Source organism: Neofelis nebulosa, chromosome 1 (assembly GCF_028018385.1).
Source record: "Neofelis nebulosa isolate mNeoNeb1 chromosome 1, mNeoNeb1.pri, whole genome shotgun sequence".
NCBI classification, from domain to species: Eukaryota; Metazoa; Chordata; class Mammalia; order Carnivora; family Felidae; genus Neofelis; species Neofelis nebulosa.
In genome coordinates this window covers 59680129-59702831 of record NC_080782.1, presented here as the reverse complement: position 1 = coordinate 59702831, position 22703 = coordinate 59680129, and the positions used below count along the sequence as shown (strand labels likewise).

Sequence of the window (22703 nt, the reverse complement as noted above, 5' to 3'; positions counted from 1 at the left end):
TAAGCCTGTGGCTTGTGATAATCCCTCACACTTTTCAGTACTAAGCCAGGTGTCTTCTGAGGACACAGGAATCAGGTCCACGGACTCCAGACATGACTGTGCTATTAATCTACACCCTGCCCCACCAGTAGTAGAAATTCAAGAGAGCAACAGTGGAACCCCTTTGTGGGAGGGATTCTTCGATGCTTTCCAGGCTTTCATGGGTTAGGGACAGAATGCTGTGCAGCGTTGCTTTCTGTAAAGATCTAAGTCAGATATAATGCTTGGCCAAACTGAATATCCCTGACGAATGGGGAACTACCATCATTAGTGGGGTGCAGGAGTAGCATCCCCTCCAGAAGGTACTACTCCTTTAATAACTGTAAAAGGTGGTTTGTGAGGCCATGTTAAAGGGATGCCAGAGGAAGCCATGTGGAGCGAGACTCCACACTTGGGAGGTGGAAGAGGACAGCTGTTTTCACGCACTGACTGTCCTTCCCACACACCCCACCATGTGCAGGCTCTACCCATGGCAGAGTCCACAGGGCATCCTCGTGAGGCAGTTTTGTATGGATCACATTGGTCGTACGCTGCAAAATTGTCAGTGTTCCTCGTTCCAGCTCTCCCCCCAATGACTCACAGGAGGAGGGCTTTAGTCAAGAAAGGCAGGAGTAAGAACATCTCTGTAAAAGGAGAGGTCATCTGCTCAGGAGAAAAAAAGGCATGGGGTACCAATTAAGCCATCCCTGCATGTAGTTTCATCACCAGTGGCCCCTGTCAGGGAAGCATCAGAAAACCTCCTGGGGCCCTTAAACCATATCAAAAAATTCACCAAACACATGACTCCAGAGACAGGAAAGAGTTTTATCTCACTCAGCCTGTGAGGGCCCTGGCTGCCCAAGTCCCTGCTATCTCCCTGTGAATTAAATCCAGCCGGCTGGAGCCCATCCTCTTCTCCCCAAAAGCCTTGGCTGCAGGCTCCTTATCACTCCAGCTAACCCAGAAATTTGCTAGCAGTACACTTTGACAGAATTCATCTCCTCTGTCACCCATACCCCGCCAATCAAAGGTATTTATTTTCTTCCTCTAGAGAGGCACCTGAGAATTTTTCAAAAGGTGGGAGACTATATCTTTATTTTATTTTTTATTACTGTTTTTGTACAGTATGCAGCTAGACTTCTTTGTTTCCTTCAGCCACTGCTGCAAAAATTTCTGTTAACTTTTCTTGTTTTAGAGAGGAAGGTTAGGGCCCTATGACTAGAAGGATCTGTGGTCCCCACTTGTTGCCTGTACCAGACGGGGACTTTATCGAGTTCATGATACTAGACCACAGAAGAGGTTCTACTATGGCCACTACTTGACTCATGTGAGTTGCAAGTTTTGGGTTTTTGCCCATCCTTACCTAAAGGGTTTATGCTGGGGTTTAAACTCCAGGATTTATTTTCCGTGTGTCAATTTTCTGGTTACCTTAATCTGAAAAAGTTTCTTCCAGTCACAATTCGTAATTCAAGGGTATTAGTTAAATATTTGACCTCCTGAGTCAGTTATCTCTTTCCTTTAAACATCTTTGTATCCATTGGCTTGTCCACCTATTTTACACTTATCTTCCCATAGCCTTTGAGTGTGAGATACCCTTTCATGAAGATCGATCTTGTCTTCTAGTACTAAGGGGTCACGTTTTTAAGGTTGCCCCAATGCCTGGAACAATGCTTGCTCCTAAAAGCCTCTCAAGAAACACTTCCTCATTTATTACTAAAAATTAAATCGGCATATAACCCTGGAAACAAGAAATTTTCACCACCACCCCCCCCTTTTTTTTTTTAATTTGGGACTAGTTACTAAGTATAAAGATAATTAAGGTAAGCCATGACTAGCCGCCCATCTCCTTAGGAGGTTTTAATTAAAACACCATAATTGGACATTGCAAGAATGAGATTATTAGGTTTATTTAGCCATTCCTAAAATTATCATGCCTCTGGTATTTAAATCACGTTCATTTATATTCTCATCATAATTGCTCAAACCCCATTGTCATTGCAGTCTGTTGTTGGCTTTTGAAAGGCCAGAGGCCAACAGGGATGCTTAATTTGAATGCTGGAATTAATTTATTTCCACATGCTCACAAGGCCATTGGATTTTTTGGTTCTGTGCACTCTGCTGGGTGGGATTCCCTTTAAAGACGGAAAGAAATAAACACAGCTCTAACAAGAGTGTCCTGCTATCTCCACTGTAGCTTACACAATCTGTGTCTTGGCCCCTGAGGCTCTTCTTCCTACCTCCTGAGATTCCCAGGCTCTGATGGCTTTCAAAGTCATGGCAATAAAGAGAGGCATTTGGGGTATCTTCTTGGCAAAGGAGATGGTACAAAGAACACTGAACCAGAATTTAGAATGTGTGGTTCACTAGTTCCATGATCTTGACCAGTTTGCTTGACTCCCTGTTCTTCCCTTTCCTCATCAGTATAATGGAAATAATAATAATAAAAGAACGTACGTCATGGGTTTTATGAGAACCAAATGAGCTCACACATGCAAAGCCCTTGGTGCAGCATCTAGCACTTGGGAAACATTCCATAAGCATTAGCTGCTGTTATGACAATGACATCATTCTTAGTTGGGCCACCATTGTGTCCCTGGGCAAGTTCTCTCCCTCCAAGATGTCTGTTTCCTCATCAGCTCCACGGCCCTTTCTAGGTCTGAAGTTCAATGAGCTTTTCCCCCTTTAATTGGACACACCAGTTAGGACTTTCCACTTCCAGCGTGATGCCAAATAGAAGAACAGAGTTGAGGAGGCACCCTGGCAGGAGCCAGTGTCCCTGGTCATTGCTCCTCCTCCTTGTCTCTCAGACTGGAGGGGGGGTCATGCAGTCACCAGAGACACGATGACGTGATCGCTGTTCGTGCCAGCCATCACAGGCACTTTGCCATGACAGGTCTGGCCAGGGACACATTCCTGCCCTGCCCTTGTGCTCATTGAGCACCCCCCCCATCTGAGGGGACAGCAGCCTGATAATCAGGGAGGGGAGGATCAGCACCTCAGTTGCCCTGTGCTCTGCCCTGCCCTCCCTCAAGACATCAGGCCACAGTCCTGGGAGTGGGAGTCAGGGGACATCAGAAGGCTGGACATCCCAGTGTCCTCTTTGGGTGACACGGAGGTGGCTCTGGCTCCAAAGTGAAATTCCTGAGCTGAAGTGGTGATTCCGGAAAGGGGAGACAGGCCCCGAGAGGGGAGACAGGTACTTGGCCCATATCCTCGTCTCCCTGTTCTGGATGAGAACTAGCTTCCACCTCAGTGCAGCAACATTTTGTCCCACAGGAAGAGTTCCAAGGGCAGATAGCTTGGGCACCCATTTAAAAACAAAGAGCAAGTCCACATCCACTTCAAGTTCCTCACAAAACATCTCAGGACATGGATTACAGGGGTTCTGTGTGCTAGTGCATCACTACACTCTGATTTAAGCTGCTTTCTGTGCCAGGAAAAGGAGGAGATGGTACCAGCAGGCAAGCTTGCTTGGGGATAATGAGTATTCACGAGCCCTGTGAGCATGTGTTATACAACAGGAACACACATGTTCATGTAGGCACAAGCCCACGTAGTCCTCTCCCCTCAAACATGTGTGGAGACTTTCCACCTCGATCAAAACACTCTATTCCCATTCATCTGCTTCTCAGCTTGTACAGTGCTCAGAGAATTTCCTGGGTAGAACCATGGGTTTTTCCTCACTTTGCCCCCCTTGGAAATTCTCTGTCACCTGCACCACCCCCTTCACTCTCAATATGTGTGGACAGGAAAGGCTGAGAGGAAGGGGTTTGCAGACAGAGCTAAGACGAGTGCCTAGGACACCCTGAGCTGTGCAGGTGAGCAGGGCTCTGCAGGAGCCTCAGCAGAGTAGCAGATGGCCTTTGCCAGCACTGAGCTGTGGTAGAAAGACATGAGCTTCAGGCATGAAAGTCCCATCCACCCATAACCGCTTCGTTCCCTACCCACCCACCCCCACACACACTATGGCTGGTCCTAGCAACCAGAGCCCAGGGCACTCAGAGCTCAGGGGTCTCCCCTTAAGGCCCTTCTAGAAGGATTACTCGCCCCCATAGCTTGGTGACATTCAGCCCCCACTCTGCCAGGCTTCTAGACCAATTCCATTCATCTATTCATCCTTCCGCTGACCCAAGGTATGTTTACAGGGTTTTGTGCTTTGGCCCTGCTTTAGGCATTGGGGACATAACAGGGAATAAGACAGAAAAGACCACTGCCCTTGTCAAATTTACATGTTAGTCTCAGTCTATCCAAAGACAAAAAGCAAAGGGGAGGGACTTCTGCCACCATAGCACTCAGAGGCTCAAAGGGAAATGCACTCGGTCCATTGGGCATGGAGCAGAGGGGAATGTTTCCGGGGAAAATGAACCTATCTTTCAACCCCATCTTAAACCTGAAGTGTTTTGTTTCAACAAGAGGATAACACCCTCACCACGTGTGAATGCCTGGCTGGGGAGCCACCAGCCCGGGATGCTGACAGAGGCTATAATTACCTTTGTTACTCTCTGCGTAATTAAAGGTGTTGTTAGTGACCTGGTTATGGAATCTTTTTCAAAGGCTTTTTTTACCTTGACAACATCCCTTGAAATGTAGCACATACTCCCTACAGAATCAGAGCCACCCTGTGAAAGACCCAGCTCATTCCCAGAGGGATTCAAGGCTACAACCTGGGGCTGGTTTAAACAGAATTAATTCTAGCACAGAAGTCAAAGGGGCATTTTTGAAAAAACTCCCATTTCAGAACTTCCTGTTGCCCATAGAAGCCCTGACTGTAATGTCTTTCTCCCCCTCTCCCTTCCTGACACACCCCAACCAAGTAACAATTTGACAAATCAGAAGAAGGACAGCCATCCAATTACTGTCTGCCTCAATGGATGGAAATACAGGAGGAGCACAGACTTAATCCTTCCACGGAATCCCTGACATTTCCCAAACAGGAAGGTGCCTGTGGTGTGGCGATTCTCCCAGGCTTTGTTAGGCACCCTAGCCCCTTGATGTGGAGGGCCAAGCCTGGCAGTTTTCTTTGGGGAGCGTCATAGGCACTTCAAAAGCCCTGACATCTGAAGCCATACCACTCCCAGCCTCTCTCACATGTGGGGAAAGGGTGGGAGCTCTTCACACTGTATATCCTCTTGGCCCCCTGCAAAGAAGCAGAGCCAGGATGGACAGGTGCTGTTGGGTGTTTTACTCCTTCTCTGCTTCGATTCTTCTGAAGACCAGGAGTAATTGATCTTTTCAGTCCAAAAAGGACTTCAGAAGTCATGCAGTCCAAATTTCTTATTCACTGAGATGGTAACAAAAGAGCTCAGAGGGATATTATGATTTGCAGGCAATTCGTGGCAGAGGTAGACTCATTAACAGTAATAACAGCAACTAAGCTCTGACTCTGTGCCATGCATTCTTCTAAATACTTTATATGCATTAACTTTCTTTGCCTTCACAACAAAACCATGCTGTGAAATAAGTATTGTTATTTCTTCCCATTTTACGGATGGGGAAAATTGAGGCATGGGGATATAGGGATGAAATGACAGGGCAATATTCAAATTGAGGCAGTAGGACTCCAGACCCCACTCTCTGAGCCACAACACTCTCATTCCTGATCTGAGGCTCTTATAAGCTGATTCTCTGGGGTTGCCATTTCCTTAGAAATGGAAAACTTCCCCAGTTTGGAACAAAGCTTGTATCACCTCTCCCAGAGAATGTTCCGGTTGGGGATTTTAGTGAAATTCATCATCACTCTGGCATTTTTCATGGTCTCCATGAGATTTGCTAATGTGAGTAACACTGAAGAGTTTGAAGTCCCTATGCCCTAGACATGAATATTTTCTCAAATGTCCCAGAAGGGAGGATATTTTTAATTTGGGGTATGTGTGTATGTGTGTCTGTAGGTGTGTGTGTGTGTATGACAGAGACAGAAAGGGAGAAAAAGAGAGAGAAGGAGATGGTGAGGCCAAGAGAAGTAATCTTTGATTACTGAGTCGGCACTTTCTGGCAAGGTAAATGTTCCAAAACGAGCCTTCAGCATCCATTTGAGCCCTTGCAGAAGGACCGTCCCCAGGCACAGGGACTGTTGAGCGTGAAGAGGGGGATCCTCCACTTTGAGTCTCAATGTCCAAACAAGCATTTGCCCAGGCCCCCTTGGTTCTCTGATGCATCCACTTTGGCTGGACCCTTCTGACTTCCCAGACTCAGCTTCTCCAGTGAACAGGGGCCAAACCAAAGTCAGTGTTTCCCTGCAGACATTTTCAGGTTTCATATTGAATCTCTGTCCAAGGGCTCCCAGTCAGAATCCCATGTCCAGGCAGTGAGAGATCGGCAGAGTTGGTCTGAGCCTGTGGTCCTCCACTCTGGGGATGGGCATCTGGAAAGACATCAGGTAATCCCTGCTGGCTAGATCTCGCAGGCAGTGGAGAGGTCCTGAGGAGGCTCTGGGGTCGAGTTTACCTTTGGGACCACAAAATGTCCACATTTAGAAAAAAAACCACAGGTCTGAGATTCTTACCTTACTTTGAAGAAGTAGTGATAGCATGAAAACTTTTATGTGTTTAAAACATTTGAATGTATTTCTTGTGACTCTTTGAATCCTGGGTTAGTTTGCTAATATGTATCTTTATCTTTGTGTGGTTTTCTAAAGAAGTTCTTTAGATGCCATTTACTTGGGTTTTTACCACTTTGCTTTAAATTCACACAGGTTCTCACCTCAAACAAAATTAAAAGCTGACTCCAAAATACATAATAACTTATTTGCCTTTTTTCTAATAAGATAGGTTTTATTTGCGTGTTCTCTGGACATAAAAATTGCTTGAAAATGCTTTGGATGATGTCACTGCTGATGACTATAGACACTTTGAGAACATCAATGCCCCAAATAATGAAATTCTGACAGCTCCCCCTACCCCAACTTGGTTTTAGAGTGTGTTCAAAACTCTAGAGAAAAGAATGAAAGTGTGCCTATACCTAGCATCCAATCCCCAAATAAAAGCCAAAAATCGTAGGTGTTCAGACATTGGGCACCCTGAGCAAATAGTCCCAGTGTGCCTTTTTTTGCATTCTGGTGGCATATTTTCATGTGGGACTGACTCTGGGAGCAACCCTTTCTCTGAAAGACGAGGATGATGTGATGACAGAGCCAGTAGAACAATCCAGAAACAGGTCAAGGTCAGAATCTCTCCTCTTGGCTAAATATTTAGCCAGTTGCAGCCATGTCTCCCAGATGAGAGGAGATGTCAGCTGGTGAAAATTTTTCAGGTATTTTATCAGGTGCTGCTTCCTTGGAAGCTGGTTAAGGGGCGCAAAAGCTCCAGTGGCTCCTGACACTGTCATGATTGACCATGTGTTCTGGACCTCCAGGACCCCACTCAGAACCTCCGTCCTGCAATGCCAACTCCATCTCCTGTCCCTCGGCCTGCACATGCAGCAATAACGTCGTGGACTGTAGAGGGAAGGGCTTGACGGAGATCCCTGCCAACTTGCCAGAGGGCATCGTCGAAATGTAAGTGCCCCATCTGCTACCCTCTGTCCCTGGTGAGTTTATCTCTCTGCCTCAGCCATTCCCTCAGTAGTCTGGTGGCGCGTGGGCCTGTTACCGCTAACTATTAAAAAACACTCAGAGATCCCTTTGCTAACTGTCCAGGCTTTCCCAGGTGTGATACCTCAGTTGTCAAGAGCATAGATTCCAGAGCTCAGTCAGCAAACTTCTCAGTGGTCCAAATATGTCCACCATTTATTTCTATAAGTAAAGTTTCATTGGAACACACCCAGAGCTATTTGCATACGGATTGTCCGTGGCTGTCCTCGTAAGGCAGTATTGAGTAGTTGTGACTTAGCCCACCAAGCCTGATATATGTGCTATCTGGCCCTTTACAGTAAAAGCTTGCCAGTCCCTTCCCTGGAGTCACCCTGTGATTATATCCTAGCTCTACCATTTACTAGCTGTGTGACTTTGGGCAAAATAATCGCTCTTTTTCATCTCTACTTCTCTCATCTATAACAATGTGATAATTACAGTATTGTCAATGGGTCATCGTGGAAACAGAATGAAATACTGCATGGAAGCCCTTAATAGGGTCCTTGGCACGTGGGCAAATGCTCTATGCACTGGTAGTAGTATTGGCAGAAAGTACATGAATGATGAATTCATTTCATAGCTACCATTATCTGAGCAAGAGTGAACTGTTAATCATTTCAAATCAGATCGTTGTCCTCTAGATTAGAACTGTAGGTACAAAGATTGTGTATGTCTGTGTGTGTGCACAGATGTCCACAATACCACTAGAAGTTTCTTGACCGTATAGTTCAATCTTGTCCACTCTTGCCTTATACATTAGAAAATGGCCAGTTTCTCATTCTGGGTCAAGTAGAGGGGTCAGTCAACACCAACCTCAAGATCACTCTCTACATGACCACAAATGTTTTCATTTTTTACCTTCACCTTTAGGTGGCTTTATTAAAAACATGCTTAGATAGAATCTTCCTAGTCAAAATATCATTAGATAAAATCCCTTCAAATAAGACACGCGTTTCCCTAGCCCCTCTGCTCATCTGCTCCTTCTCTCCCTCTTCCTCCTCCTTTGCATCCCTTCTGTTCCTGATGCATTCCAATAGATGGCCCATTAACTCTTTCAGCCATTCACACATTCATTCAACACATGTCTGTTGTTAGCCCCCTATGTTCTAGTCATAGTTCTGTGCTCCAGGAGCATCAGTGAATAAAAGATAAAATTTCTGCCTTTATGGTGCTTACATTCTGGTGGGGTGCGGGGAGGTAAGAAACAGTAAACAAAGCAATGTAAATTATATGATATGATAGAAGGGGGTAGCTTCTGTGGAGAAAAATAAAGCAAGGAAAAGACTTGAAGTCAGTTAAGGGGAAAAAAAGCAAGTGGATACGTGGAGGAAGAGTGTTGCAGGTAGAGGGCACAGCATGTGCAAAGGCCCAGAGGGAGGAGAGTGCCTGCTATACCAGAAGGCCAGTGTGGCTAGTGTGAAGCAAACATAAGGGGCAGAATTAAGGGATAAAAGTAGAGGGGCAACAAAGGGCCAAATCATGGGGGCATTTTAAGGACTCTGTTTCACCCTGATTGAGATGAGAAGAAACATAGGATTTACAACAGTGGAGGCTTCATTTCTTCTTTCATTGGTTTTGTCAACTTTTCCCTGATTCCCTTTAAAACTGTCTTCCCAGCCCCAGTAGACACAACTCATGCCTCTACCTCTTCCTGTAGGCAGGAGCTCGTCAGCAGAGCCTCCTTTTGACCTGACAGCCACACCTTCTGTAGCCTCCATCCCTCTTCGCTCACCCTTCAGTCTTCCTTTCGTCAAGAACCAGCAGTTAATTTGTTCACGTTTTGCTGTTTTCTCTTTGCTCCTCACAGTCTGTTGCTCTAGACTTGAAGATCCCTTCCTTCATGAACTCGCTTCAACTTCATGCCTCTCCTGCTCACCCCCTTGCTTCTCTTCTTCTCCCATTTCCTTTTGTTCCTGGCCTTACTCTCTCCCCTTTCCGTACCATTTCCCCCCTGTGTTTATACTCCTCCCCTCATTCATTTTCTCCCTTCTCTCCCCGCCCATGGTCTTCCCATGTCACTTCCCAGTGCCATCTTTCTTCACCCAGTCAGCTCTTCCTTCCTTGTTGTAAGAGCCCCTCCACCTTCCCTCTCCATCCATGACAGGGTAGGACATTGACTGTCTCAAACAGATGTGCAAGACGGAATTCCTGCCCACATTCATCTCCTTTCAGATTCCCACTTTTTCTGCCCCACTTCATTCCTTTCTCCCTCCATCTGCCAGGTTTCATCTTCTGTCTTTGGCAGCCATAGATCTTTCCTTGACCAGGTCTCAAACCACAGCATGATGAAAGAGGCGAGTCTAGTAGATAAGCTATAACCATTGACCCGCACCAACCCCCGACTCACCCTCCTCTCCTCCACATCATTATACCTCCAACTTGGGCCTCACAGGCACACAGCTTAGATGTCTAGGAGAGAGGAATTGCAGACGGAAATTGTACATTGGAGGTGGGACCCATGCAGGCCAAGCCATACTTGGATTGTTGGGCTCATACCTGGACATCAAATTTTTAGAGGGACATTAACAAACTAGAATAGTTTGATTCAGTGATTTCTGAAAGGCTGATTACTGGAATGTTTTTCCCAATGTGAGGTAAAGTGAGAAAAACAAGAACAATGTGATTTTTTTCTGATGAGCAAAAATATTCCATTTAAAGGAGACTTTATTTTAAATTCTTGAACTTCCTTATTCTATTGCTGTTATTAAAAATACCCTTCATCACTTGTTGGGATGAGCACTGGGTGTTGTATGGAAACCAATTTGACAATAAATTATATTTTTAAAAATGCCCTTCATCTTATAAAATGATGGCCACTAGAGGCGGAATATATATGTTTGGGTGTGCATGCACATGTATGTGCTAAATATGTGCTTAATTAACACGTGTATAAATGTATGTCTCTATATAATATACATTATATATAACACACAGAGCACTTTCACTGGCAAAATAAAAGGTCTATAACCACCTAGCCTGTGAAATCTAAAAGTCTGGGAATGACCAACCTAGCTACAGTGCTTCTAAAAACAGCCACAAACAGCAGCCATTGAGGGTAGATTATGGATTCAGGGAGACCCACATACTAGCTCTGGCCATGCCTTTTGACTCTGGACAAATAACTTTTCTGTGTCTTGTTTTCCTCAACTGAAACATTCACAGGCCAACTGTACCTTCTGAACAGCTCTTGCAAAAGTTAAATGAAATGTATGCTCTCAAATGCTTGGTGTTGTATCTGACACATAGGATATACTCTGCTGGCCGTGATTGTTATCATTTTACTACTGCTAGTACTTGTGTTGCTATTGTTGCTGCTGCTACTACCATTTTATTAGGCTCCGTGAGAAAGGTTGGAAACCATATCATAGGAGCTAAAGCTACCTGCATTTGGAGATCCTTCCATAGAACTAAGTCAGGACTTTAAGGGTGATGGTTGACAGAAGAAGTTCAAGAACCGGGCTAGCCACTTGCATTATGAATTGAGCCTGGCGGTAGCTCATCATCATGCAAATGTATGCAGACATGGAAATAAGGCCGCCCCTGCTTGTGGAGCTCCCACGGCCCACCAGACAGATTGCCCAGGATTTCTCTTGCTGTGCTCACCTCCTTCTCCTCTGTGATGAAATGAAGCTGAGACATTAAAGCAGACGAAGCAAGACTCTGTGGTTAGGAGGCTACAGGCAGAAGTGACATGTAAGAGAGACCTTTGAGGAAGAAACCTGCTTGTTCCTCAAGGCAACAAAACCTGTGGCTGGGGACTTGTGTGTTGGTCTGAAAGTCTTGAAAGCAGCTGAAATGCAGCCTCTTAGGGAGAGAAGACCAGCAGGTGGGGGAGGTTGAAAGATGAGACAGAGTGGAAACTGCAATACACCCCCCCGGATGAATAGAAGTGTCTGATTTATCATCCCAAAGACATCTGAATGTGACTTTTCCTTTTTCCCATCAAGAATTTTGACTCGTGTCCATGGCCACCCATACAATCCAGACTTCCCCTTTCTCCTTAGGGATGCTTGGCACCATATCAGGTTCTTCAGACCCCATGGGCCATCCTTAGCCAGTGGTGATGTGTTAACACCTTAGGAGGGGTTCTGCATTCGCCAACATTTGGGGGGAGGAAGGACTATCTCTCATGCAAAGCAATCTGGCAAACTCTTTTAGAATGTTTTTCAAAGCCAACGCAGCTCAGAGGAGTGTCTGCTGGTCTCCCCGCATAGCAGAGCCAATTCCTCTAAAAATAGCTTTCTTCCAGAGAACCCACAGTGAGACAGTTCCCTGCAGATTTTCCTCGAAACTGAGCTCCCACCATCACCATTCTTGCTGCTCCCTGTTGATTCTCTGAACCAGCTCCAGCCTCCAGCAGGGATAGATTCTGGGAAGAGCCAGAGGCTCACACCTTCCTCTCTTCTGTGGTCTTCTGTCTTCACCCCTGAGTCCTCAAGCCTCCAGAGGGACCATCTGTGCCTAGAGCCCATCTTAATCACTGCCCATCTTCTTCCAGTTTGCTCTACACCCCCACATAGTGCCATCCAGTGTGTCTCATGCCCTCTGCGGTAGCACATAGATTCAGGTGATGGAGAAGGGCTGTGTGGATGCACTGAATGTCAAGTCATAAGTGAAAGCATCTGGGGGAGAGGAACGGTAGCCCCACTCTCCACCTAGTCTCACCTCACCCCTGTTGTTTATCTGGGGTGGACAGACAAATAGTGGTTTATCTGCTTAACAAAAGCAAATATTTTCCCATGACACAGGTCACCAGGTCATATTAAAAGCAGAGAACTAAAAAACAAACCAAAAAAAAAAAAAAACAGTCAAAAGAACAAAAGGACTGGAGGATTCTGGAAGCCGTCAACAATCAGGATTCTTAAATGTTCTGAGAGCACCAGGTTTCTGAGGGATTGCCACGTGGAAGGAGGGAGATGGGGTGGATTGGGGCAGTAGTCTAAAGGGGAAGCCGCTGAAGCATAGAGAATAATGAAGAACAGAGCCTTAGGATAAATAGTTCAGGGTTTGAGTCTCAGTTTCGCCTCTTACTTTGCGCATCTTTCTTAACATCTCCTGCTTCACTTGGTCCGCCACTGCCCACCGACCCCCCCCCGACCCTTGCAAAATGGGGCTCATCAGACCTACTAGAGATTTTCCATGAAGATTAAATAACACAATTGCACAGAAAATTAGCACGATGTTTGGAAGGCACTGAATGAAATCTAAAAAGAAAAGCCTATGCATGTGTCGCATGGACAACATGATAGAATGGTTTGGTCTCAAGTTCCCATATTATTTTTCATTCATTGTTTTCTAAGATGATAAAAAAACAAATTCTGTGGTGGAGGCATGTGGGCATGTGCAAATAGTAAGAAGAGCAAATCTGGCTCTCTCTCTGCTTTCTGCAGGCAGTGCCAGGTATTCTGCAGAGTAGGTTAGGAGCGGCTCGTGTCACATATGCCTGCATCCCTCAACTTCGTTGTTACTATATTATTAGTAACACTTGCTTTGTAGTTTTGCTGAAGGAATAAAATGAGCCAGTATGCAAAGAGCACAGTGTCTGACATAGAAAAAGCCCTCGATAAATGGTAGATGTTCATCGTTATTGCCACCTCAGCCACACCACTACCAATATTCCAACCCGGCTCTAGGACGTCTTTATCAGGTGACTTGTAGCCATGCCCTCGCACTAGCCATGCCCCTGCCAGTCTCTCTGGCATCATGTTGACTTATGCATTGCAAGAAATATATTGTGTTCAGTCGCATGTTTGCAAATGACAGATCATTAAGGAAGCACCGAGAAACTAGGGCAAATCAATACAGAGCGCAAAGGGCTGAAATCCCCATCAGATGTTCCCATTGTTTTTACTGGTGCCGGAAGATGTTCAGATGTTTGATTTGTATGTTTGTTTTTATGCTAGTTCTATTAAATCCGTTTGCAGCCTGAAGAATGTTTGCCAGACAAAGAAAGACACATGTGCCATTTAAGAGAGACCTAAAACAGCTGTTGGCTTCAGACACCTCTCTAAATGTGACAGTTTTTTGCTGATGCTAATGCTTCTTTTTGTTCTTCACACTGAATTCTTGTCACTGGGAGTATGGATCTTTGCATGCTTGTTCCAGGCTATATAAAACCTACCAGGGGCTGTATGCTACATAGAAAGTTTGTGTGTGCACAGGCACTGTAGTCTTACTCCCTTCACAAAGGGGCCATTTCTCTGAGGATGAGCTGCCGGCAACTAAAAATGGAGATGCCTCAGCTACAAATGGGATTCAACAAAGCTTAGTGACTGCGGGCTCAGGTTTTCGAATTGAATAAACTTGCCTGCATTTCCTTCCAGCTGTAGCTCTTCCTGACTTTGTGAATTTGGACAAGAGACTTAACATCTCTGAGCCTCCATTTTCTCACGTTTAAAGCAGGGATGGTAACGATGAATAGGACCTGCCTCACCATGGTGTAAATATTAAGATAAACAAGCCATGTAAAACTCTTAGCCTAATGCCTGACTTACAAAGCACCTGACACCTCATAGCTCTTACTATTGTTATTACCCCTTCCCTTGCCTTTACCTCACATTCGAAGGACACTGACTATTCACAACTGTACCACCCCAGACAAACTCTGATCCCCCCTGGAGCGAGGTTAACCCACATCATGGCATGGCCTTGGCACTCCATAAGGGATCGGGTATCTAGCCAGGACCCACAGCAGCATAAGAAGCAGAGAGACTGCAGAGACAAATACCATCCCCAGAGTGTACTAGTCTGATGGGTACAGGATGCACAGAGCCGTCCCTGCTAAGATTGAAGTTCTTTGCTCAAAACCACACCTTTGTACTCTGTTTGCATATTGGTATGTATTCGCATCTGTATTGCATCTCCCTCAACTCCTACAGCCTTTTTACAAAATGCCTACATCTTTTTTTATTCCCTTATGAAATTTTATTTTAAGTTTATTTATTTTTTAAAATTTACATCCAAGTAAGTTAGCATATAGTGCAATAATGATTTCAGGAGCAGAAGCCAATGACTTCATCCCCTACATAATAACACCCAGTGCTCATCCCAACAAGTGTCCTCCTTAATGCCCCTTGCCCATTTAGCCCATCCCCCACCCACAACCCCCACCCCCAGCAACCCTCATTTTGTTCTCTATATTTTAAGAGTCTCTTATGGTTTGTCCCCCTCCCTGTTTTTATATTATTTTTGCTTCCCTTCCCTTATGTTCATCTGTTTTGTATCTTAAATTCCACATATGAGTGAGGTCATACAATACTTGTCTTTCTCTAACTTCGCTTAGCATAATCCACTCTAGTTCTGTCCATGGCGTTGCAAATGGCAAGACAAAATACCCACTTACACAGAGGCTGCATGATGTCTCAGAATCAGCATTGGGGTCATAACCTCCTAAACTCTTCTGTGACTTTGGGGAGGCCACTTTAGCCTCTAGGCCTCAATTTCTCTGTTTTCAGAAAGAAAGGCAGTATGTCCAATGTGTAGAAACAGGTGTCAGTTCTGCTTCTTGCTAGCTCTGTCACTCTGGATGGGCTATTTGATCCCTGTAGGTTTTATTTTCCTCATCCACCAAATGAGGCCAACATAGCTTACCTCATACATGTAAGGATTAAAAGAGATAATAGACATAAATCAACTTGGCCTCATAAATGATAGCTCTTCCTGTTTGTTATAATAGCAATAGAATTTGGTTCTGTGGTGGACCATCTTGGGCTGTCTCTATCCCCAGATGATTAAATTCCTCAGGGACAGGTACCACATACTGCTCATGGATTCATCCCTCCCTTGAATCTTACACCCCTCACTAAAATGGAGGTTAATTGGTTATGAATTGCACTGACAGCCGGCCGACCGCACACCCCTGGCTGGCCTGACTTGCCTAGGTTCTTGGCGTACAGCTGGAAGCAGTGGGTCCTCTTGCGAAAACGGAGGGGGTTACCATCGTTACAGACAGTGGCTCTCCCCAGAGGCATCATCCAGCCGCAATCCCTTGCCAAAGTGGCAGGTGAATCACAGGATTCCTGGAGAGCATTTTCCACCTGACTGACAGCCCCAGAGACCTATGGAGCTGTTGCCTGGGCTGAGAAATCCCTGCTGAACTCTGCTCAGCTGGAGAACAAGAATGTCCTTGGAGTTTCCCTGCTGCCTCTGCGGCTGGCTGTATCGGGTAGCCCACAGTCTCTGAGACCTTGTGGCGCGCTCTTGTGCCTTGCCAAGAACCAGCCAGGCCCCTGTCTGGCCATCCTGTGCCCATGTGCCCAGCAGAACACGCTCCCCACCCCCTCCAGCAGGCCACAAAGGCTTTCTTAATAGACCGTGGCAGTCTCATTTGTAGACTCTATTCATCTAGCAGCCAAGAATGATCTGTCCTGATGCTCCCTCTCTCCTCCCACCCGCCTTTCCTCTTTCTCTCTCCCCCACCCACCCTTCCTTTGGCCTAGAGAGTGATTTGTCTGTGTTATGGGTAGGCCTGACAAACCATTCCACATTAGCAGCTGAGATGTTGTTTGAAATGGGAAAATTGCTGGCAAACTGCTCCATTAGCGGTTCCAGTAACAAATACTCTCTTCCCCCAATGAAGATGAGATCGCAGAGGCACAAATTAATACGACTGTCTCCCCGACTCTGCAGCGGGGATTACTCTTCAAGATGAATGGGTTCATCCCAGCCAGAAATGTGCAGCCACTGGATGTAGCCTCTGAGGGAGCCACTTCCGCCCGTCTGTTCCTTCTGCTCCCCCCGCCCCCGCGCACACCTTTTTTTGTGTCTTCCCAGCTGAGAGGTTAGGGAACATCCATGGCAAATGAGAAGATGATGAAAAGACCTGTGCCTTGGAGACAAGGGAGATGGACGAGAAGGAGATGCTGAGTCCTCAGCCGAGGCCTGAGGGCATCACTCATCACCTCTAATAGAGGGCCCTGCCTCCTACTCAGGCCTGTTTCCCACCACACCTGTTCTTAGTAACAGGCAGTCACCTGAGAGGCGAGAGAATAGAGATGCTTACTCACTTCTCTTCAAGAAAGTTCTCAGCCCTGGGCCTGGGGCCTATGACATCTTTTGTCATTGCAGAGTTACAAGAGAGGAAGGTCTTCAGGAAAGTCTGTAACATAGTAAAGCCACAGATTCTAGCAGCATCCCAGGGGAGTGGTCCGGTCGGGGCCCCTAGGGTCCTCAGGGTGTCGGAGTCAATTTGATGAATGGCAGGCTAGGAGCCTAAAGACTTGAAGGCCATTTCTCCAGCATATTAGAACAGCCCATTGAAAGACCCAGAAACAAATAATCAAATGTTATTTATTGTATGTCGTATTCCTGAAACTAATATTATATGTCAGTTATACCTTAATTTTAAAAAAAGCTAGGAATGAAGTCAGCCATTGTCATTTCTGCCTGTACAATACCCCAGTGGCAGTGTGGTTGAGATTTTTTTTTAATTTTTTTTTTAACGTTTATTTATTTTTGAGACAGAGACAGAGCATGAACGGGGGAGGGCCAGAAAGAGAGGGAGACATAGAATCTGAAACAGGCTCCAGGCTCTGAGCTGTCAGCACAGAGCCCGACGCGGGGCTCCAACTCACGGACCTCGAGATCATGACCTGAGCCGAAGTCAGACACTTAACCGACTGAGCCACCCAGGCTCCCCAGTGGTTGAGTTTTTGACAGAATGGTGACATGTTTCCAGGGCAGATGGGCATTGCTGGCCCACAGGCCACCTCTTTTTCTTCTCTTTATCCCTTTGACTTTTTCAGCATGCCAGTTACTTCCCACAGCTTTTGTGAAGAAGACATCTGCCTTCAAAGACCACTTAGAATAAGCAAGAACCAAAATCCTGCAGAAGTTTGCCCAGTGTCCCGCGACCAGTATCGGGTGCCACGTGATGGGAGGGGCCGTCTTGTCCCCCAAGGCCCTCAGCAACCGCCTGTTGACAGGTGGATGGTTAACTGACTCTTCTCTGCTCTGTTTCCCAGACGCCTGGAACAGAACTCCATCAAATCCATCCCTGCTGGAGCCTTCACCCAGTACAAGAAACTGAAGCGAATGTGAGTTTCCCCTGGGGAGGAATGAACCAGATGTTTTCAGTTTGGGGGGTAATATGCCCTATGTAGTAGGCGACCTGCGCAGATGACAGCCCACATCACATTCCTCATGGAGAGCTCAGTGTCGGGCCTGGAATGCTTTCCTGAGATTGCGAGGTAACGTTCAGGAGTGTTGCTTTCAGATGGTGAGGTGTAGCGATGTAGACACCTCAGAGCTGAGGGCCTCTCCAACTAGAGCGAAGTAAAATTATCTAGGTGAGAGGTGCAGCTGCATTGGCCTAAAAAAGCCCATACTACCATGTTTATTGTCCTCTGGCTTTCATGATGTGGACCTGAAGTAGGAACTTCAGTAAAAATGAGATGGCAATGGCCTTGTATCAATCTCCAGCACCCTAACATGTTGGCTGTGGTACATACCTACAACTGTGCACACATTCACCTAACAAAGAGTGTCCACCACCTGCAAGGAATTGCAGGGTCTGTGGATAGAGCATGCTCTAAAATAAAGTCTGCTCTCATGGAGCTCACACATTTGAGTGGGCGAACACAGAAAAGAAACAAATATCAGAAATTGCTAAGTACTGGAAAGTGAAACAAAGGGCAGGCCCACGAAAGCCTCTCTGTACAGGTGATCCAAATGAAGGGTGGGAATGAGGAGCTCTTGAGAGAGAGCAACTGAAAGGCCCTGGGGAGCGTGCATGGATGGGTTGCAGAGCAGGGAGGGGGACAGAGGCAGGGCTTGTGTTGGAGAGGTGGGAAGGTAGAGGCCAGATCCTGTGACCCTTTAGACCATGACAAGGACTTTCTGTTCTTTCTAAGTGAGATAAGAAGCCTTGGGCCCTTCCTTATTCTCCAACCACCTATGACTTGCCTGTGATTATCCCCACCACCCCCATTACCGCTGCATCCGGTATCACTGCTACCACTACGTCCTATCAGTCCCTGGTTACGCCAGTGCTGCCATTCCTTCCCTCTCACGGCTCCACTGACAGCATCCTGTACCATGGTCCTCATCCCCGCCATTGTGGTGATGTCATCATCACCGCCTTCCCCAGCCCCATGACTGCCCTGAGCACAACTCTGTGAGTCATGCAGAGCAGGGCACTCCGAGGGGACACCAGTAGGATTCAGAAATGGCCCAGCCATTGCCAGCTTGGATATTTAGAATCTGGGAGGGAGATTCCTTTCCCTTTTCTGAGCTGAGAAATCATTTCTTACAGTCCAGTAATCAAAATGCTGCTCTTATCCCAGTTACTTACTGTCTCTGGCCTCCCACGGAGGAAAAAGAGAACAGGTAGAAATATGCACAGGCTCGATCTTGTTCCCTTCCACTGAAGACTGATTCATCGGTTTCCCTTGAGTAGGAGGGCCTACATTGAAGAGGTTAAGTGTCTGCTGACTCCTTTTATGTTAAAAATAAACATCCCCAAGAAACAGTGGCATTGGTTGGCTTTACCCTCAGATCTTGGGAAGGCAACTTCCCATCTCCCTGGAAATCCAAACCAAACAAGATTTTCTCCTGGTACAATTCCAGAAGTGGAAACCAACCTAATGAGCCAGCCCTGAGCACATACTTTTCCCCTCCCCTTGGCAGCATTCTTGCTGGAGGAGCTGTATAAATATAGGCCTTAATATTTAAAACCTTAAGCCATTAATCTCCTGGTCTCCCTGCTTCCCCAGCTCACTCCATACCCCCCCCCAATTCATTTTTAAAGCCTAACTTGATTATGCAGCCAGATAGTAATTTCAGTGAAAAATGACAAGTTCAGTCACTGCCCCAACCTATATCTCTTGCATGATTTAAGTTACTGCTCTAATTTTTTGTGAGGTCCAGGTAATTTAGAGCTTGGCTATGTTTTACTGTCCTTTCTTCATCCCATTGGAGTTGCCATGATCTGTGCATTCAAAATTCATAAGACCTTCTCAGTCACGACCTGGGAAGTGAATTTAATTTTTGATCACTTCTGATGTTACTGATATTTATTATGATGCCCCCTTACCCGCCCCCCCCCCCCAAAGGGATGGCGGCAGGGAAAAGAGACCACTTACAGATTTTTCCAGCTAACAGAACCTCACAAATCAAGATGGAAGTATGACGGCTTGGGAGAAGTAGGGCCCCTGGTCAGAATGGGTTTTAAAACCCTAAGTGTAAATTCCTCATAGGTGTACATGAACCAGTCTCTCTCTCTCTAACAGAAGTTTCCCCTCAACTATGAATGAACCACACCCTCCTCCTCTCTTTAATAACAACAACAACAACAACAACAACAACAACAAAAAGCCCCTGGAATGAATGACTTTGTCCCTATTTCTCATGTCCAGCTTAGTAGAAAAAAATACTTCCAGGTAAAAACTAGTATCAAGGTAGAGCCATTTGAGAGGAGAACAGAGGGCACTAGAGAGAAGCCCTCAGTTGACAGGGTTGGTTAACTGATGGCACTGACACATGGGGACCAGAGCTGTGTGGTGTGGCTGGAAGGGCGTGTTCTTTCGTCTCCATGCTCTGAGGTAGAGTAGAATCCACAGGTGCCAGCACCTCCCCACTTGAGCCTTGCCCGCATGGAATTTGCCACCTTGGCTCTGAAGAGTCTAGAAAGTCTGCTGCCTCTTGTCCATCGAGTTTGTAAGCCCCAGGGGACTAGTGTGGGTCAGAGACCAACCAGGCCATAAAATGCTGTGGCCTAAAGTATGACCCAGGGATCACGTGCATGGGAATCACATAGAGATGTGTTACCTATGCAGACTTTTTAGCTCCCTTCCCCAGGCCAGCCAAAGCAGACTCCCTGTGGGTGCACTTTGAAAACCACTGATCTATAGTGACCCAGATGCCTGGAGTCAGCTCAGGGCCACCTGCTATGGACCGGGAGGGGTCAAGCATGGAGACTGGTAGGCGGCAGAAGCCTTTCCCAGCCTGCCTTCTGTCCAGTGCCACTACCTTTTGCATCCATCTTTGTGAAGTGAGGGGAGACTTGAGATGCCAGCCCTTTACCTGAATAGCCATGTCAAGTCCCCTCTGGCTCTGGGTCCTTGCCCTCAGAGGGTTGCTGTTTCCTTCCTGCAGTATTAAGAACTAAGATGAAGTGACCCTCCAGGAGCAGTTCCCAGCTAAACTATCACTTGTCCAGTTCTACTCCCCATCATCTCCAAAACCACAAGACATCCCTCCTGTGCTGCAGAGAGGAGTGCATCCAAAAGGCTAGCTGTGCATAAGATACTGTTAAAAACTGAGAACAAACTGAGGGTTGATGGGGGGTGGGAGGGAGGGCAGGGTGGGTGATGGGTATTGAGGAGGGCACCTTTTGGGATGAGCACTGGGTGTTGTATGGAAACCAATTTGACAGTAAATTTCATATATTAAAAAATAAATAAATTAAAAAAAAATAAAAAATAATAAAAAATAAAAACTATGTGGGCAAGAGGAAAAAAAATAAAAAAATAAAAAAAAAAAATAAAAATACAAAAAAAAAAAAAAAAAAAAAAAAAAAAAAAAAAAAACAAAAGGCTAGCTGTGGACTGAATACCACTTTGCCCTGACAAGGCTAAAGCAGAGGGCTTTCCCTCCACCCCACGTCCCAGAACTTCCTCTTGCATACTGGGGGGTCTTAGTAGCTTGAAGAGACGTCCTGTGATCAGGAAAACAAAATAAAAAACCCAGGCTTGCTCACTAGTCTGATCTGAGCACAGACCCCGCACGCCTGCCTGGAATGCCTTGCTAGGCAGGCAGGCCAAGGGCGAGCAAGATTAGGATAATCCAGGGCATTTGCTTGTTAAGACCCTTCTACAAAAGTGGAGCGCTGAAGAAAAGCCTGGTGTAAACTGACGAGTTTGTGAGCACAATCTGTGGATTTGTAAGAGGCGATCTTGCCAGCTAAAGGGATAAGCTCGACAGCTGTGCCTAAGAAGCCTTAACCTGTGAAATATCTTTCAACTTACCGGCTTCAGAAGCAGGGAGGGAAGAGAGCAGAGGCCTAGGAAAAGTGGTTGCGCAACGCTTTAGAAGGAGGGGAGAAACAGACAGGGGGAGGATGCTTAAGAGGCTGGGGGCTGGGGTGTCTGGCCTCGCTAGAGGCAGTTGCTTAAGGATCTGCTTAGATGTGCTTTCTTCTCCGTATCCCCTTATCTCCTCCTCATTGACCCTCCAAGCCCTCAGCTCTCTCTCTTCTGAACAAAAGCAAAGATCCATTGATTTATTTTGTTAAAGGAAAAGAACTGGAGAGGTACGTTGTCTCTGGAAATTGGAGCATCTCACCTTCCAGTGACAGGAGCCCAGAGGCCGCCTCTGAGCTAATGGCTCAGAACGTCTCCCCCCTCAGAACTGAGGGCCGGTGCTCACAAGTCACTGGGATGCAGGAAAGGGGACAGCCTCTGGGCTTTGGGGAGGAGCCGGGTCAGGGAGATTCCTCTGCGCCAGCCCTGCCAGCCAGGGGAGCTGCCTTCTATTACACAGCGTCCCTCTCATCCACGTTACCCCAAAGCCCTAGGCATCACTCCCCAGGCTTGTGCCTTTCTGAGGAGCACTCCAGTGACAAATCCACATCTCAGAGGCATCCCGTGAGAATCGCGTGATGTGCTTACGTCACACGACCTGAAGGATGCCCTGAACCAGACAGAGACTTAAGTCCCTGCTCAAAACCTCTTTTCAGGTCAGGAAGGAAAGGTCACTGGGGAGGTGAAATGACTCAGGACTATTTGGGGGAAAAAATAAGCATTGGCTGAGGCATGAGACAAGAAGATGATGCTTGCAAGAACCCTGGCCTGTGTTTGGGTGAGGCAGGCTTCTGCTTCATTTATGCTATAATTGCTTGGTAATGCGACAAGGCCCTAATGTGACTGAGTGCAGTCTTCCCTACAAAGTGAGGGCTCACATGTGCAAAGCCATATGTCAAAGTCAGGGTGCCGTGGGTGGGCGTTCTTTGAAAGCCAAGAAGAGTGAAAACATGTGGCATATTTTATGAAGAGACAGTTGAACTGAATGGTCTTTAAGCCCCTTCTCTTGTACGATGAATACATAAATTGATTAATTCTCACCATTTTCAATATCTGAAATGCTTGACTCACACTTAAGAATGGTTGTATCACACCTTTGA

At 46.4% G+C, this 22703-nt stretch overlaps 1 protein-coding gene across 2 annotated transcripts in view; it reads left to right on the top strand.

The window, feature by feature from the left end:
- SLIT3 (slit guidance ligand 3) overlaps positions 1 to 22703 on the top strand; it is a 599210-nt gene that overhangs the window by 469561 nt on the left and 106946 nt on the right. For both annotated transcript variants that reach the window (XM_058722970.1, XM_058722980.1), the window contains exons 9-10: positions 7369 to 7510; positions 17548 to 17619. In XM_058722970.1, coding sequence (XP_058578953.1) covers positions 7369 to 7510; positions 17548 to 17619 — 214 coding nt within the window. The remainder of the gene's footprint in view (positions 1 to 7368; positions 7511 to 17547; positions 17620 to 22703) is intronic.